At 39.6% G+C, this 17,148-nt stretch overlaps 1 protein-coding gene across 11 annotated transcripts in view; it reads left to right on the top strand.

Moving 5' to 3' along the window:
• Window positions 1-17,148, top strand: part of ST7 (suppression of tumorigenicity 7) — a 279,749-nt gene that overhangs the window by 183,767 nt on the left and 78,834 nt on the right. For all 11 annotated transcript variants that reach the window (XM_050785116.1, XM_050785115.1, XM_050785120.1 and 8 more), the window contains one exon: window positions 319-416. In XM_050785116.1, the coding sequence (XP_050641073.1) occupies window positions 319-416 (98 nt within the window). The remainder of the gene's footprint in view (window positions 1-318; window positions 417-17,148) is intronic.

Here is a 17,148-nt window from a genome sequence, read left to right as displayed (position 1 = left end):
AAAGAATGCACACTTGAAGAATGTGGAATTCCTGCTTGTAAACCGTATACATTGTGGGTATGTTCATTTTCGCAGCACTTCGTGGCAGATGATTTTATTTATTATCAAATATTCAACATCCTCACTCAGAAGCATGGATTAGGTAATCAGTCACATGATTTGACCTTTGGGAGTCTAAATGCTTTTACTTTACTCGATATTCATTCTACTATTAACAAAGTTGTCAGTGCTCTGAAGATTTCCTTTAGGGGCAAGGCAAATGGGCCTCTGTATTTTTTTTTTTTTTTAAATGTTGGTGTTTTATATCTCCCTCTTCAGGACGAGACACCAATGTCTTGGTGTACATCAAAAGAAGGCTAGCAATGTGTGCCAGAAGACTCGGGAGGACCAGGGAAGCAGTGAAAATGATGAGAGATGTGAGTTTGAGTTTGTGTTTGGGATCAGTGGCTTGCAGATACAGGAGCCCGCTGAATGGCCATAGCAGTCTGTACCAGTGATGGTGTGGTGGTCCCATGGGTTCTGGAGCCAGACTCTGTGGGGTTCTACTCTAGTTCCCAGTTTACGAGATGAATGATGTATGTTGGGCAAGTTACTCAACTTCTCTTTGCCCTAGTTTCTTCATCTCTAAAATGGGAACAATAGTAACAGTTCTCATAATTACTACTTAGAATTTTTGTGAGGACTAAATGATATAATACATACAAAGCTTTTAATAGGGTGGCTGGCATATTTTAAAAATCTGGATAGATGTCCTTATTAAACGTTTGGGGCCACAGCCAGAAGCCAATAATGAGACCAGCCATGTTAGCAAACTGATTTTATTCTGTGTAGTTGTTAGGAAGATTCAAATTAATTATGGTTCAAATTGCTACTCTCAAATTTAATAATATGTGCTAATCCTATTGTAGTTGTTTCAAGCATTTTCCTGGATTCTTGAACCAGGATTCTTTATTAGTAGTAGTCAAGACAAAAGAAGAGAGGAAATAGGTGGGAGTTTTAAAACAAAAGAGAACCAAGGGAGGTTATTATTATGTAACTTTAAAACAAAACAGAGGTTTTAAGGGAAACCAGTTGGGGAACTTGGATTTCCATGTTTTTTGTTAGTAGGAAATACTTTTCATAAAGAAACTGACACCGGTATGAATTGTATTTATAGGCTATTTTTTTTTTAATTTATTTATTATTATTATACTTTAAGTTCTAGGGTACATGTGCATAACGTGCAGGTTTGTTACATATGTATACTTGTGCCGTGTTGGTGTGCTGCACCCATCAACTCGTCAGCACCCATCAACTCGTCATTTACATCAGGTATAACTCCCAGTGCAATCCCTCCCCCCTCCCCCCTCCCCATGATAGGCCCCGGTGTGTGATGTTCCCCTTCCTGAGTCCAAGTGATCTCATTGTTCAGTTCCCACCTATGAGTGAGAACATGCGGTGTTTGGTTTTCTGTTCTTGTGATAGTTTGCTAAGAATGATGGTTTCCAGCTGCATCCATGTCCCTACAAAGGACACAAACTCATCCTTTTTTATGGCTGCATAGTATTCCATGGTGTATATGTGCCACATTTTCTTAATCCAATCTGTCATTGATGGACATTTGGGTTGATTCCAAGTCTTTGCTATTGTGAATAGTGCCGCAATAAACATACGTGTGCATGAAAAACAAACAACCCCATCAAAAAGTGGGCAAAGGATATGAACAGACATTTCTCAAAAGAAGACATTCATACAGCCAACAGACACATGAAAAAATGCTCATCATCACTGGCCATCAGAGAAATGCAAATCAAAACCACAATGAGATACCATCTCACACCAGTTAGAATGGCAATCATTAAAAAGTCAGGAAACAACAGGTGCTGGAGAGGATGTGGAGAAATAGGAACACTTTTACACTGTTGGTGGGATTGTAAACTAGTTCAACCATTATGGAAAACAGTATGGCGATTCCTCAAGGATCTAGAACTAGATGTACCATATGACCCAGCCATCCCATTACTGGGTATATACCCAAAGGATTATAAATTATGCTGCTATAAAGGCTATTTTCTTTTTTAAAAACAATCTCAGAAAACCTTTGTCAACATTTCATTCTTTTGCTGAATTAGAAGACATACATACCTGCCTATTATAAAAACGAAAGAACCAAGGGGCAAGATAAAAGTGGCATCTAGCTCAATTCTCAGCTCATGGATTTGAGCACAGGAGGACTGCACACTTGGTGAGCCTTTTCGGAGTTTGGAAAGACAGTTATTCTTGTGAATTCCCAGTTGCTCTTTGGAGGAGGGAGCACCAACACACAACGTTCACTCCAGGTTATTTCTGCAAGTTGCAGCATGATGTGAGAAGGCCCAAGTGAGACTCATGCTTTGGTTTTGGCCACTCTGTTAGGCAACAGTGTAGCCCCCAAATCTGAGGAGAGGAACTGGAAGGGAAGGTATTACAGTATTTCTCTTCGACTGCAGGTGATAGATGCTCTCTAGGCAGAGCCACTGCAAAGAGAATCTCCCTCAATTAAATTATTTTGTTTGAAGGAAGAATTCAAAGAACGTTATATGGTATAAGTGCTAATTTTAAGAAAAGGAGATTTCTACCGCGATAGGAACTTGTTCTCAAAGCTTTTTAACTTACAGAAATTCCATCCTTTGATATACTGCATCCCTTTGCCAGTCACTTTGGCTCTGAAGGGGCTGGGAATTTTAGGAAGGATGAGGTATTTCTCTATCTTAACCTGGCCCAGTCACATTCAGCCTTTAACAGAGTTTTCTGAACTTTAATTAGCTTGGAACAGGCATGCATTGAGGAGCTAATTTTGGTGATTTTCTTGAGTGCTTAAGCAACTTAATAGGAAGAACAAATTCTGATGATTTTAGTTTCAGGGTTTTTTTCTGTCAGTCTCCTGGTTATCATCATTTTCAGTACGTATAAAATTTCATGTGATGAAGATCAATGCACCTACATTATGATTTGCTTTTTGTTTACTGTTATTTTATATTTACAATTCCATTGATTGACCTAGTTCACATTATAGATCTTGAGGGAGAGACGGATGCAATGGGAGAAACACTGGGCAGGAATCAAAACACCTGGATGTGTATCTCAGCTTTTCTCTTTATCAGCTTCGTGACCCAAGGCAACTTATTAATGCCTTTTATGTGCTTTTCATTTAGTCTTCTGTAAATTGGGGATAATAATTCTTACCTAAAAGGATAATTGACAGGGAGAATTAAATAAGATAATGTGAAAACACCTGACATATGGTAGGCATGCTTACAATTTTTGTTCGGATTTTTCTCCATTGTATAAACATACCATCATTTGCTTGACCATTCTCCTGATGGACATTTTACAATATTTCTAATTTATTTTTCTTAAATGAATTGATCACTCAATTAATTTCTGTCTCCCTCTCTCTACATATGTGTATACATACATACACATACATATTTATGCATGTTTGTGTATATATGCGTGTTTCTTATATTACATTTCTAAAAAAAAATCTGTCATATTCTTAGAATACCAATACATGTGCTCCTTTTTCTGGATTTATGGAGCATCCAGCAGACACGGGCCCTCTGGTATAGCAGTCCTGTAAGGAACACTATGAGACATGGTAGAGATATGTTTTGAAGAGAAATATTTGAAGTGCTCCTTCCTTCAGGGACTCCTTTTATCAATCCTTGCACCACAAACAGAGGAGGGAAGGCTGAGGACCCTTCTCTTTGTTAAAGCTATGACTGTTCCCAGCCTTGCAGGAGACAGTTGTTGACCAGGCCTAATTTGTTTGGCTCCTCTCCGGTCAGGGGTCATAGATAACTACGACTTCACTAAGAGGTTCACTCCTTTAACAGCATGCACATAAACTATCTTGCTGGAAGACTCTTTCCGATAAAACAGCTCAGTAGATTCCAGACAGCCTGCTGATAGAGGCTTAGGCAGGATGATCTAATTTCTCATTAAGACATAGCCATCCTCTCCCCATATGCATGAGTTTAAAACTTTCCTAGAGCAGATTTCAAAGTAGAAATAGAAATGTCAGAGTTGGAATGCCTTCCATGTAGAAAGCAGAATCATTTAAAGAAATTTCTCTGGAAACACCTTAAGGAAGGGGAAACTGTTATTTGATAAGAGATTCTGAAAAAGAATAAAAGGGAATTCTGGGAAGGCCAGCAGTAGATAATTTCTTGTATTTCCATGGCAATACACCTGTGAAATATTGATGAGGTAAACATGTCAACTCCTTAACATCAAGATTCATCACTTCTCATTTTTTAAAGCAACACATTAATTATTTTGAATTCCCAGGATGTTTTTCAAAAATACTCATTTTAATTAGCTTCCTTTTGCAATCATGAATATGGAAGCCGTACCTTACTACTGAAGGAATATTTTGGCAGTAGGCAGAGCTAAGAAAGCATACTGACTTTTTCTTGCTTTCTTTCTTTCCTACTTTCCTTTTTTCTTTTCTTTCTTTCTTTCGACAGGGTCTCACTCTGATGCCCAGGCTGGAGTGCAGTGGCACGATCTTGGCTCACTACAGCCTCGACATCCCAAGCTCTAGTGGTTTCCCCACCTCAGCCTCCCAAAGAGCTGGGAGTATAGGTGCACACCACTATGTCTGGCTAAATTTTGTATTTTTTGTAGAGACTGGGTTTTGCTATGTTGCCCAGGCTGATCTTGACCTCCGGGGCTCCAGCAGTCCATAAGTTCTGGGATTACTGGCCTTGCATGCTGGCTTTTGAACGTCACTGTAATGTAAGGTGTTATTTATTATTCAAAATAAAAAGGGTTGCATTTTCTGCTTTATTAAATTTAAGGAAAGGTCTTTCTGCTTGCTCTCATGTCTGGTAATTTTGCCTCTTTAACATTTAATATACAATACAATTTCTTTTTTCCTTTTGACATCTACTATTTAGCTAACCTCAGGTTTTCCTTCTGTCTTTTCCTGGCCCTATTTGAGTAGATTTGGAATGAATGTCATAGGGCTGATGACTATGGTCTGGCCCCTTAGCCATACACTGTCAGAACTGGCATGGAAAAACTAATAAGGATGGGTTAGATTGCCTGTATGAAAGAACCCAAAAGCTCCTGTGCCTAGGTCATTTGGTCTAGGGCAGGATTTCTCAGCCTCAGCACTATTGACATTTTGGGTCAGATAAATCTTTGCTGTGGGAAGCTGTCTTGTGCATTGTAGAATATTTAGCAGCATCCTTAGCTTCCACCTACTAGATGCCAATTGCAACTTAACCCCTGTACCTCCCCAGTTGTGACAAAAAAAGGTGTCTCCAGAAGTTGCTAAATGTCCCCTGGGGGGTAAAATCATCCCCCATTAAGAACCACTGATCTAGAGCATCTTGAGGTGAGTAGATCTGTTTCAGGGCCAACATTGGGTATGTTTTTTGTTTGTTTTGTTTTGTTTATTTATTTATTTATTTTTGACATGGGATCTCTCTCTGTCACCAGGCTGGAATGCAGTGGCACGATCTCGGCTCACTGCAGTCTCCCAGGTTCAAGTGATTCTCCTGCCTCAGCCTCCCAAGTACCTGGGACTACAGGCATGTGCCACCACACTCAGCTAATTTTTGAATTTTTAGTAGAGATGGGGTTTCACTGTGTTGGCCAGGATGGTCTTCATCTCTTGACCTCATGATCCACCCACCTCGGCCACCCAAAGTGCTGGGATTACAGGCTTGAGCCACTGTGCCCGGCCCAGACTTTGGGTTTTTATCCACTCTGTGTGTTAGGAGTCTGGGCTTCCCTTAGTGTGGGTGTAAGCCTCTGAAGCACCCCTAGATTTGACCAGCCTGGTTTTGGGGACTGTTTTGCCCAAATGAGATTCCCTGAAGATCCATCCCAGGGTAGGAAGAGTAAATCAACCTGCTGGGGTCCTGGTGGGAGGGCGGACAAAGAGGAGAATGTGATGTGGGGTGGTGGTCTCCCTTGCCCCTCATGCATGCTTCGAGATCATCATTTGCTTCATTTCCGTAAATCTACAGTTCCTTTGAAAGTAGACTCTGACGTTATCGCCTTTCCCCCTTCCTTTTTGCAGTTTCCTGCCAACCTCTGAGCCGTTCTCCCTCACTCTTATTTCACTCTCTCTGCAACACTACCTCTTCCCCTATCCTGGCCTCTCATTTCCCACAGATCGTCATGCTGTTCTTGAAACATTTTATTTACTTGATTTTAGAAAACCATACTCTTAGTTTTCCTAAAATCTCATAATCTCTTTGCTAGATTTTCCTCATCTTTGTGACTTCCAAAATTTGAAGTGTCCCCTGGCCAATTCTGGGTGGCTACATTCAATCTCAGAGTTTTAAATACCATCTCAATGACAAATATTTCTGTAGTGTTTACTGCGTCCTAGGTGTTGTTCTAGGTGCTTTACAAATATAACCTCATTTAATTTTCCTAACAACCCTTGACATTGGTACTTGTTAAAGGTCTTGTAATAAGGTAGTATTTCTGAAAGTGTGGTCTACAACTACCTGTATCAGAAGTGCCCAGGGTGCTAGTTTAGTACTCACTTCACAGGGTAGATGTCAGGATTAAATGGGATATTTCAAGCAAAGCACTTGGGACCAGACTTCATGAGTAATAAGTACTCAGTGTTGCTATTCTTACCGTTATTGTCCAAGAGATATTGTTAAGTGAAAAGGAAAAGTATAAACATTAGATATAATTTGATTCCATTTTTTCAATTAAAAATATACGCTAATATAGACTAATAGTTCTCAAACTTTTTGGTCTCAGAACCCCTTTAAAATAATTGAGGACCCCTAAACCTTTGTGTGAGTTTCCCTATTGATATTTACCATTTTAGAAAATTAAAACTGATAAATTTGAAAAGATGTTAAAATAATAATTACAAATATATTATATGTTAACACAAATAACATTGTTATGAAAACTATATTGTTCAAACAAAAAACAGTAAGAAGAGTGACATTACTTTTATACTTTTACGAATCTCTCTAGTGTCCAGATGAACAGGAGACAGCTGGAGGCTAAGATCTGCTTCTGTATTCAGTCTATGGTGATATTACCCAACAGGTGACCTCTTGGAGTGGGAGAGGGAGAGTGAAAAAGGCAAAGAAAAACTTTATTATTATGAAAATAGTTTTGATCTAAGGACCCCCTGAAAAGATGTCAAATACTCTTAGTGGCTCATACTTGTAATTCCAGCACTTTGGGAGGCCAAGACAGGCAAATTGCTTGAGCTCAGGAGTTGGACACCAGCCTAGGCAGCATGATGAAACCCCATTTCTACCAAAAAAAAAAAAAAAATTAGCTGGGTATGGTGGTACATGCTTGTAATCCCCAGCTACGCAGGAGGCTGAGGTGGGAGGATCACCTGAGCCTGGGAGGTCAAGGCTGCAGTGAACTGTGATCAGGTCACTGCACTCCAGCCTGGGCGACAGAGTAAGACCCTGTCTCAAAAACAAGACAAAGCAAAACAAAACTCCGGGGGTTCCCTGACCATACCTCCAGGGGTTCCCTGACCATGCCTTGAGAGTCACTTGTATAAGCATAAAGAAAAAACCTTGATTATGGAGAAAGTCTATAGCAGTAAGATTATAGCCATCTTTCTATTTTTTGTATTTAGGTAATGTTGAATTTTTTTTTTTTTTTTTTGAGAGGGAGTCTCGCTCTGTCGCCCAGGCTGGAGTGCAGTGGCCAGATCTCCGCTCACTGCAAGCTCCGCCTCCCGGGTTCGCGCAATTCTCCTGCCTCAGCCTCCCGAGCAGCTGGGACTACAGGCGCCCGCCACCTCGCCCGGCTTATTTTTTTGTATTTTTAGTAGAGACGGGGTTTCACCGCGTTAGCCAGGATGGTCTCGATCTCCTGACCTCGTGATCTGTCCATCTCGGTCTCCCAAAGTGCTGGGATTACAGGCTTGAGCCACCGCACCCGGCCTAGGTAATGTTGAATATTATATGTGCTATTTGTATTTTCTTATGATGATAAAAATAAAATTTAAAAATAAAGATCAAGACCACTTTCAAAAGAACGAAGTAGTGGATGCAAAAAAGGTAGAAAATGGCCGGGCATGGTGGCTCACGCCTGTATTCCCAGCACTTTGGGAGGCTGAGGCGGCGCAGACTGCTTGAGCCCAGGAGTTCGAGACCAGCGTGGGAAAGGTAGTAAAACCCCATCTCTACTAAAAATTCAAAAATTAGCCAGGCATGGTGGCACACGCCTATGGTCCGTGGTCCTAGCTGCTTGAGAGGCTGAGGCAGGAAGATCTCTTGGGCCTGAGGTTAAGGCTGCAGTGAGCCATGATTGTGCCACTGCATTCCAGCCTGGGCAGCAGAGGGAGACCCCATCTCCAAAAAAAAAAAAAAAAGTAGAAAATGGGGTAGACACAGGGAAATACGGATGTGGTGAAGAAAAACTTCATCCACCTAGAATTTTAGCTTAAAACCAGACCTGTGACTAGTTTATTCCCAGGCATATTAGTTTCCTGGAACTGGGATAACAAAATACCCCAAACTAGATAGTTTAAACAACAGAAATTTATTCTCTCACAATTCTGGAGGCTAGGAGTCCAAAAACAAGGCAAGTGGCAGAGCCGTCCTCCCTCTGAAAGCTCTAGGGAGGAATCCTTATTTGCCTCTTCCAGCTTCTGGTGTTTGCTGGCAGTCTCTGACATTCCTTGGCTTGTAGCTGCATTACCCCAGTCCCTGCCTCTGTCTTCACATGGCATTCTCCCTGTGTGTGTGTGTGTTTCTGGGTATAGATTTCCCTCCTCTCAGAAGGATATAAGTCATATTGTATTTATGACCTCATCTTAACTTGATTGTTTCTGCAGAAACCCTATTTCTGATAAGGTCACATTCATAGGTACTGAGGGTTAGGATCTCAACATATCTTTCTGGGAGACACAATTTAACCCACAATAGCAGGTCATATATAAAAGCAAAATGTAGATACCCTATATAAACTTTCATTCTTCTAAAACTTCACTGCTATATCAGCTCAACTATAAACATGTTTTGCATGCCTCTGACCATGTTAAACCCACTCTCAGCCTAGTATGTAAAGATGATAGCTGCTGACTATCCCTCTGTGTTCTTACACTTGGCTCCTTTAAAAAATAGTCAGAGGGAGCTGCTTGTGTCCTTTCTGCATTTTCATCGTCATCTACAGGATTCCCAGCTGAGAACTACAGGCTTTTTAGTTTGTATCAATAACCTACAGAGTGAGTATTACTATGTGCCATACATTCTGCTAAGAAATTTACAAATATTGTGTCATTTAACTCACACATACCATGAGTGTCCTATAAAATTACAAAAGTAATTTATGCTCATTGTGACAAGTCAGAGAATTGAAGGAGTTGTGATATCACCTCTACTTCTACAGTGCCATCGCACTGAGGAAGTCAACACATACAGTTTAGCCTGTATCTTTCCAGCCCCTTTTCTCATACAAATACGTATCTGATCATGTAGGGATTTTGAGCAGAGTTGATTCATATTTTAACCGAGGTTCTCGGAGAGAATGAGCCTCAATTTCTGAGCATCTCCCATGGGGGCTCCCTCACTCAAGAAGACATACAAGTTTCGAGGTAATACAGTGCCATTTCCCTTGATGTCTTTTCTCACTTATTTTATCCCTATTCTCAATTTTTATCTCAAATCAGTTACTTTTGTGATCCCCTTTATTAAAGAGAAATTAGGGCTGGATGTGCAGACAGACAGGTTCTTGAGCCACATTTTAAAAGCATGCGAAAGGGTAACTGAAGCTCACTAAATTTTGAGCTTCTTGAATGCGAGTGCTGTGTTTTTCGGAGCAGTATCATGTAGACAGAGACAGTCAGTAAAATCTTTGAATTGGTAAGCCAGAGAGCTGTGGCTTACAAATTCCCAGGCAAGGCTTTGCACCTGTGACCTTTGATGCCCAGCTTCTTGTTGATTATGACACCTCTTTGTTACTGGTTTAATTCTGATTTTCTACCTTCCTTGAAAGTGATAGTATTTGTTTTAAAAAATAATGTAAATTACAATGAGTTCTACTTAGAAAATTATTGCAGATGCTCAGTATATACCTTTTGTAGGTCATTAGAGGTATCCTGGGGTGTGAATGATTGACCTTTGGGAATTAGTGTGATAGTATGAATAGTGTGAGGATGCCCTTTAAATGATTTATGAAAAGGAACACTTCTAATGAAAGCATACTTTACAAAATATACACCTCTGAGACGAGTAAAAGTCAATAGAACATTAAGTACTGTTGATTTGCATTTGTGCCCACTTATGTTCATGAGGGGAAATCTTTATGAAATCAGTGATTTGTAAAAGAGAAATATTATGCTCTTCCAAAATTGTTTGTAAAACATATTTTAGAGAACATTTTACAACATGAATTCTGCTTTTATTGCAAAGGTACAAAGATCTCTTTAGGAGGAAAAATGCAAAATGAATGTTTTGGAGGTAATTTCTATTACCATTTGTTTCCCCTTTTTCTTATTCTTAAGTTTTCTAGTTACTTCCTTCTCTACCTTTCCATTCCAAAGGTCACATTATTTCCCCTGTATACAGTGTTTCTTTTTTTTTTTTTTCTTAAAATTATCATGGATCATATTGGTTGTTTGGTTGATGAATCGATCTCAATGTTGTTGAGCTTGAATGTTGAAGAAGTAAAGTACCATTATGTGGGGATGGGGAGTGGAAAGAGTACCTTTCTTACCTCAGGCAATCAAGTGTCACCTGAACAGTTACTTTAAAAGCTTTGAAGATATGCAGGTGTATCATTGATCTAAAGACAAAGTATACAGTGAAATATGTTAATTCCTCTAAGTGTTTCTGAAATGACTGTTGGCGTGTTTCTAGATTTTCTTTGCTGTACTTACAAATAAAGGAAAAGTGAGTCTTGAAAGTAGATGCTAGACGTAAAACCACACTGATCTTCAAAGTTCTTTATATTAACCCCTGCCTTCTTTTTGATTTTTGATCTGAATTGCTTTTCTGGACTTGCCTGATACTAAGTTTACTTATTCAGTAAATTATTGACAATTAGTGTGTCATGGAGAAAGGAAAAGAATTTAACTAATTGTCATGCGCGTCCATGTGAAGAGACCACCAAACGGGCTTTGTGTGAGCAATAAAGCTTTTAAATCACCTGAGTGCAGGCGGACTGAGTCTGAAAAAGGAGTCAGAAAAGGGAGATGGGGTGGGGCAGTTTTATAGGATTTGAGTAGGTAGTAGAAAATTATAGTTAAAGGGGTTTGTTTTCTTGTAGGCGGAGGGGGCTGAGTCACAAGGTGCTCGGTGGGGAGCTCCTGAGATTCGTTGTCCAGGAGAAGGAATGTCACAAGGTCAATTGATCAGTTAGGGTGGGGCAGGAATAAATCACAATGGTGGAATGTCATCAGTTAAGGCAGGAACTGGCTATTTTCACTTCTTTTGTGGTTCTTCAGTTGCTTTAAGCCATCTGGATGTATGTGTGCAGGCTTGGACTCAGAGGCCTGACACTAATGAGAGCAAATAATAGATTTACCAACTGTTTATTTACCTAATGGTAACCACATCAGTAATGATGAATCATGTTTTATGAGAACTCTGCTCTGTATTCACCATCCATAGTGAAGCAGGTGGTAAACAACCCCTGATGCAGGTGAGAGTTTTAGCTGAAAATAGTGTTATTTTACTTGCCATGGTATTTCTATTTACATGACTGATAACCTGAGCTGTCACTATCAGGATGTCTCATATGCTGGGTGCTCATTTTCCAGTGTATTGAGTAGTATACCCTGCTAAGTAGAACCTTCCATTTATATGGCTGGCTAGATGCCTGCCACCTGAGTGAGTGATTTAGCTTCCCTCCTCAAAACTCCTGTTTTGGGCCTGCTTTTGCAGGTACTGATGTTGGGTTTCTGTTTCCCAGCTATACCTATACCAATTCTTCCCTCGGATGCCCGCTGTTCTGCTTTTCACCTTCCCAGGATTCAGTCCTGGTTTCCACTTAGTGGCTCCAGTCAGGACTGCTGTTTTTCTGGTCCGCATTTTCTCTCATTCTTTTTACCCTTTAGTGTTGATTTTGATCATGCCATACCCACACTGCCCTAAACCACCCACCATTCATCCATTCGTTTATTAAAAAAAAAAGTATTGAATCTCTACTCCATATCAGCCCGTGTTCAAGGTGATTGGTATAATTGGTGAACAGAATAAAGAATCTTACTCTTACACAGCTTATATTCTAGCAGGGAGGAAAGACCAAAAATAATAAGCACAATAAGTGTGTTTTTATAGTATATTAGAAAGTGAAAAATGCTGTGGGAAGAAAGATAAGGTACAGCAGTACAGGGAGGATGAGGAAAGCCAGTGGGTAGAGAATGTGGAGGGCAGGAAGTCACATTTTTCAATGGGATGATCAGGTGTATGTGACCAAAGACTGAAGGAGATGACAAAGTTGGTCATGTGATGTATTTTCAAAGGCCCTGAGGCAGCAGTATGTCTGGAGCAAGGAATCCTGGGTGGATGAAACAGAATAAGCCCAGGGAAGAGAAGGGAGGGAGCTTAAAGATCGTACAGGGCTTAAGGATCACAGTAAGGATTTCAGCTTTTACTCTGGGTGAAATGGAGAGCTTTGCAAGGTTTTGAACAGAGGAGTGACATGACCAGTCTTAATTTTTACAGGCTGCTGTGTAGCAGCGGAGAAGCGGAAGAGTGTTATATTAATCTTGGCGAGCCACAATGGCAGCTCAGGCCAGGGTGGTAGTAGAAGAGGTGGTTTGAAGTGATCAGATTCTAAATATGTTTTAAAGGTAGGACTAACAGAATTTGCTAATTAATCAGATGTACAGTACAAGAAAAAAGAGAAGTCAAGGTTGATTCTAAGTATTTGCCTTGAAAGGGAAGGAGTTTGTGTCAGTTAAGATGTGGAAGCCTGGGGTGAGAGAGGTTTTTTGAGAGAAAATTATGAGTTCAGTTTTGAACATGTTACATTTGAGAGAGCACCTATTCATTTTTATCCTAAGTAGTGACTTCTTGATCTTCTTGTGGACTATTAACAAATTTATACTTTGTTGGGACATTTTGGGGGATTTGATTAGATCCTTCTTAAAATATAGTTGGTGAGGAACTTCAGGAAGATAAAATCTAATTGATTTCAGAGAAACTGTGACTATAACAGTCTTGCAGAATATAGAATGTAGTGTCATGTGTGTGTTTAATTTATATGTCTATACATCTCTTCTCTTTTTTTCAGGTCTGTCCGTTTTTGCTCTATGTACCTCTTGTATCTAGTTTGTAGTTTCTAACTGCTACATCATATTCCATGTTGTGTTCTTACTCTATTTTACTTAACCTTTCCTCTAGTGAAGGACCTCCAGGTTTCTTCTAACTTCCCATTATCCCAGCAGTGCTGCAGTGAACATCCTTGTAGACATGTGAGAAACATTCACTAGACTGTGGGATTATGTACGTGCTCGATTCCAGTGAGTCCTGCCATTTCACTCTTCAGAATGGCTGCCTATGTTTAAATTCTTACGAGCAATACCTGACTATGCCCATGTATCCCCGTACTAGGCTCTGCTTCAAGCACGTCTATATTTAATATACGTATTTATATATTTAAAAAATTTATTACATATAACTTTTCATCATGTTATTTCATAATTTAAAAATACTGTATAGTTTTTTTCTTCCTTTTCATTTTGTATTTTATTTGGCTATTTTTACTTATTTTCCCTGATTAGTCTTGGCAGAGGTTGTCTATTTTGCCAGTCTTTTAAGAACAATTAGGTTTCATTTATTTCCTCAACTTTTTTGTTTTTATCCTGTTTTTTCTTTCCATATTTGTGTTATTGTTTCTTCTCCTCCTCATCCTTCTCCCCCTCCATCCTCTGTGTTTGTTGCCTTTTTACCATTTGATTGTAAGCATTTTTAAATTTCTTTATAATTTCATTTTACCCTGTATAGTATGTTTTAACCCCCTGTCATTGATTGATTTTTTTTCTTTACATTATGCTTAGAAAACATACATCATATGATATTGATTTGGGGAGAATTTATGGACACTTCCTATGAGGCCTAGTATATGGTCAGGTTTAATAAATGTTATATCTGTGTTTGAAAGGAATATAATCTCTGTTGGGTGTAAAGGTTTATATGTATTTACTAATTTGAGCTTATAAACCATATTATTCAAATCTTGTATATCAGCTTATTTTGTCTCTTTGCTCTATCAGTTTCTGAGAAGAATGTGATAGAATATTCGTCTCCAACTGTTTATTAATCTGTTTTTTCATGCTTAATTATTTGTTCCTTTATATATTTTAAGGTTCTGTTGTTGGGTGCATTTATGTTGGTGATTGTTATGACTTACTGATATGTTATTATGAGTATACAATGTCTTTTATATTCATCTTCCTTGAATCTTTTAACTTGTGTTAAGAATACCTACTCTAACTTATTGGGATTCATATTTACCTGGTTTATTGTTGTCTAAATTTTATAATCAAGCTTCCTATAAGTTTTTGATGGATCATTTGGATCTGTAAAATTTTTGAGGAATATTGTCTTTATTCAAATCTGAGGGTTTTATACTTTTAATTGCTATGTTTATCCCATTTGTGTTTACAGAGTAACAGAATAATTACTGCTTTTTTTGAGCGTGTGTGCTGTCTTTCACGTTTTCTATGTCGTACTTTCTCTCTTCCATTGAAATTATCTTCCACTGATTCAACATTTAAAATTTCTGTTTTATTCTTCTGATATTCCCACCTCACTAAGATCCATACTTATATTTATGTTTCTTGATCAGTTACTAAGCATATCACTATCTCAATATCTATAAATTATTCCCAAATGTTAGAATTAACTTAGCATGTGCTGCCCTGCTTTCCACCCTAAATCAGGCAGCAACCATGGACATTTGTGAACAGCTTTTCCTTCTGTGAGATGTGTGGGGAGCACTGATGTCTGAGTTTCTGCTGGGCTGGCAGGATTGCTTCTGTGAGCAGAAGCCAGTGAAGTTGTTGATTTCTAGGGTAAGCAGAGAGGCGATCACTGGAAACAGACATATTGCAGACCTGGGCTATCAGGAATAGAAACCATAAAACAGGCAAAGCCAGCAATGCATGTGATGACCAGGGAGGACAATGAGTTGGGTCTCCTGGCTTTCCCTTTTTAATAATCAATGCAAAAGCACTGATCATATCCTTCTTTCTGGACCGCTATCTCTACTACTTGTTAAGAGCAGATACCCTGGTTGGCCTTCCCCCTCTCCTTGGGCCTGGGGAAGCTACCTTTGTGACTCAGGAATCCTCAGGTACACAAACCTACTTTCTGGGACCTCCCACTGAGCCATTTAAATACAAGATTAGGCTCTAGTAGGACATCTTTACTCTTTCACCAGTAAAATCTTTACTGCCTAAACAGAGTAAAGATAGTTACCACCCATCTTCCTACCCACCACCCACCTTTCTACCCCTAAACACCCATTTCTTGAAATCAGTGGGCTGTCCTTCCAGCTTAATGTATCACTGTCCCATTTTCCACTCTTGATTCACGGTTTCTTGTTGTTCCATGGAGGGTCAGGAGTGGGCCTTCTCAAGTTTTCATTGGAGAGATGCTCTCTGCTCCTACTCTGATGGGCTCCTCTGGCATTTAGGTGTGTAGAGGTATTCTCATCCTTCAATTTTTGCTATATGCAAGTATTTCATTTTATTACCTTGACTGTCCATGTCCTACTTTTTTTTTTTTTTTTTTTTGAAAGCATTGTTTTTTGAGCTCATTGACATTTTATTCTCATTTGGATGTATAGCTGTGGTTGCCCAGGTAACTGGCTTAATCATTTAATCACATACTCCCCTCAAATGTCAGTACCTGGATTTTTTTCCCCATGGTGATTCATTTCCTCCATGGAAAGATTGTCAGGTATTTTGCTTGTGGAGTATACACCTGACTGCCAATGTTTCTGGGATCAGGTTAGGAGACAGAACTGAGTCATTCATTATCCAGACTGTCACCTTAATTATTCAGTTTTTAGCACCAGGCCTTGCTTAGTCTCTTACTCTGTCTGATATCCCTGGTTTCGCGGTTGTCTGAGGTGGGAAAGAGAAACTGGAGTGTCTAGTCGCTATGGGTATAGACTTAAACCCAGTCTTGTTCTCTGGCTGCTTCTGTGCCCCATGCCTTCAAGTGCTGAGGCCCTCAGGGATTCTGTTTCCTTTTTGTTTGGATCTCTCCCTGAAAGTATTTTGGAAGGTAATGTTGTCCACTCTGCTCATGCATATCCATATTCCATAAGTTTTACATCGCCTAAAAATTTTTCAGAGAGTTTCATCTTTGCTTGACTCTTCTGTTTCTGGTTTTATGCTTTTTTAAGCTCTTCAAGTGGCCAGTTTGTCATTTCAGTTGTAACCTCTTTTTGGTTACTTCTCTCCTGGAACACTCTCTTTCCTGCTCTCTGTGGTCTCTCACTCGTGTAATTACTCTTCTACCTCTCCATCTGCTCCTTCTCCATCTTTTCCCTGGCTCTTCCTGCCTGCAGCCTCTCAGTGCTGGAGGGCTGCAGCCTCTGCCTGGGCCTCCATTCTTCCCTGTGATACTCCCTTTCCAGCCGTCTCACTTGGCCCTCGACTCTAAATACAGGCTGTAAGGTAATGACTCCTGTAGTTGTATTTCCCTCTTCTCTGTTGAACTGCAGATTTATATTCATTTGCCTACCTGATATCATTACTTAGGTATCTAATAGGAACTTCAAACTCAATACGTCAAAAAAATTGAACTTTTCAATCATTTATGCCAAATCTGTTTCTTCACTATCTTGGCTCTCGGTAAGTCACATTACATCTACTTAGTTGCTCATGTGAAAAACCTAGGAGTTATCCTTGATTCCTCTCTTTGCGTCACCTTCCACATTCAATTAATATGTGCAAGTCCTCGTTGGCTTTACTGCCAAAGCATGTACACAGTCTCGTCACCTCTTCCAACAGCACTGCTATAATCCTCATTCAGGTTACCTCTGTCTCTCATCTCAGCTATGCAGTTGGTCTGCAGACTTCCACTGTTGCCCGTATAGAGTCCATTCGGAAGAAAGTAACCCAAACTACTTTTTTAAAACTCAGATCAGCATTTGTCACTTTTCTGCTGAAAAGCCTTCAGTGATTTACCATTGCCTTTAGAATAGAAT

This window comes from Macaca thibetana, chromosome 3 (genome assembly GCF_024542745.1).
Source record: "Macaca thibetana thibetana isolate TM-01 chromosome 3, ASM2454274v1, whole genome shotgun sequence".
NCBI classification, from domain to species: Eukaryota; Metazoa; Chordata; class Mammalia; order Primates; family Cercopithecidae; genus Macaca; species Macaca thibetana.
The sequence above is the reverse complement of the archived record's forward strand: the minus strand, read 5'-3'. Positions and strand labels throughout refer to the sequence as shown.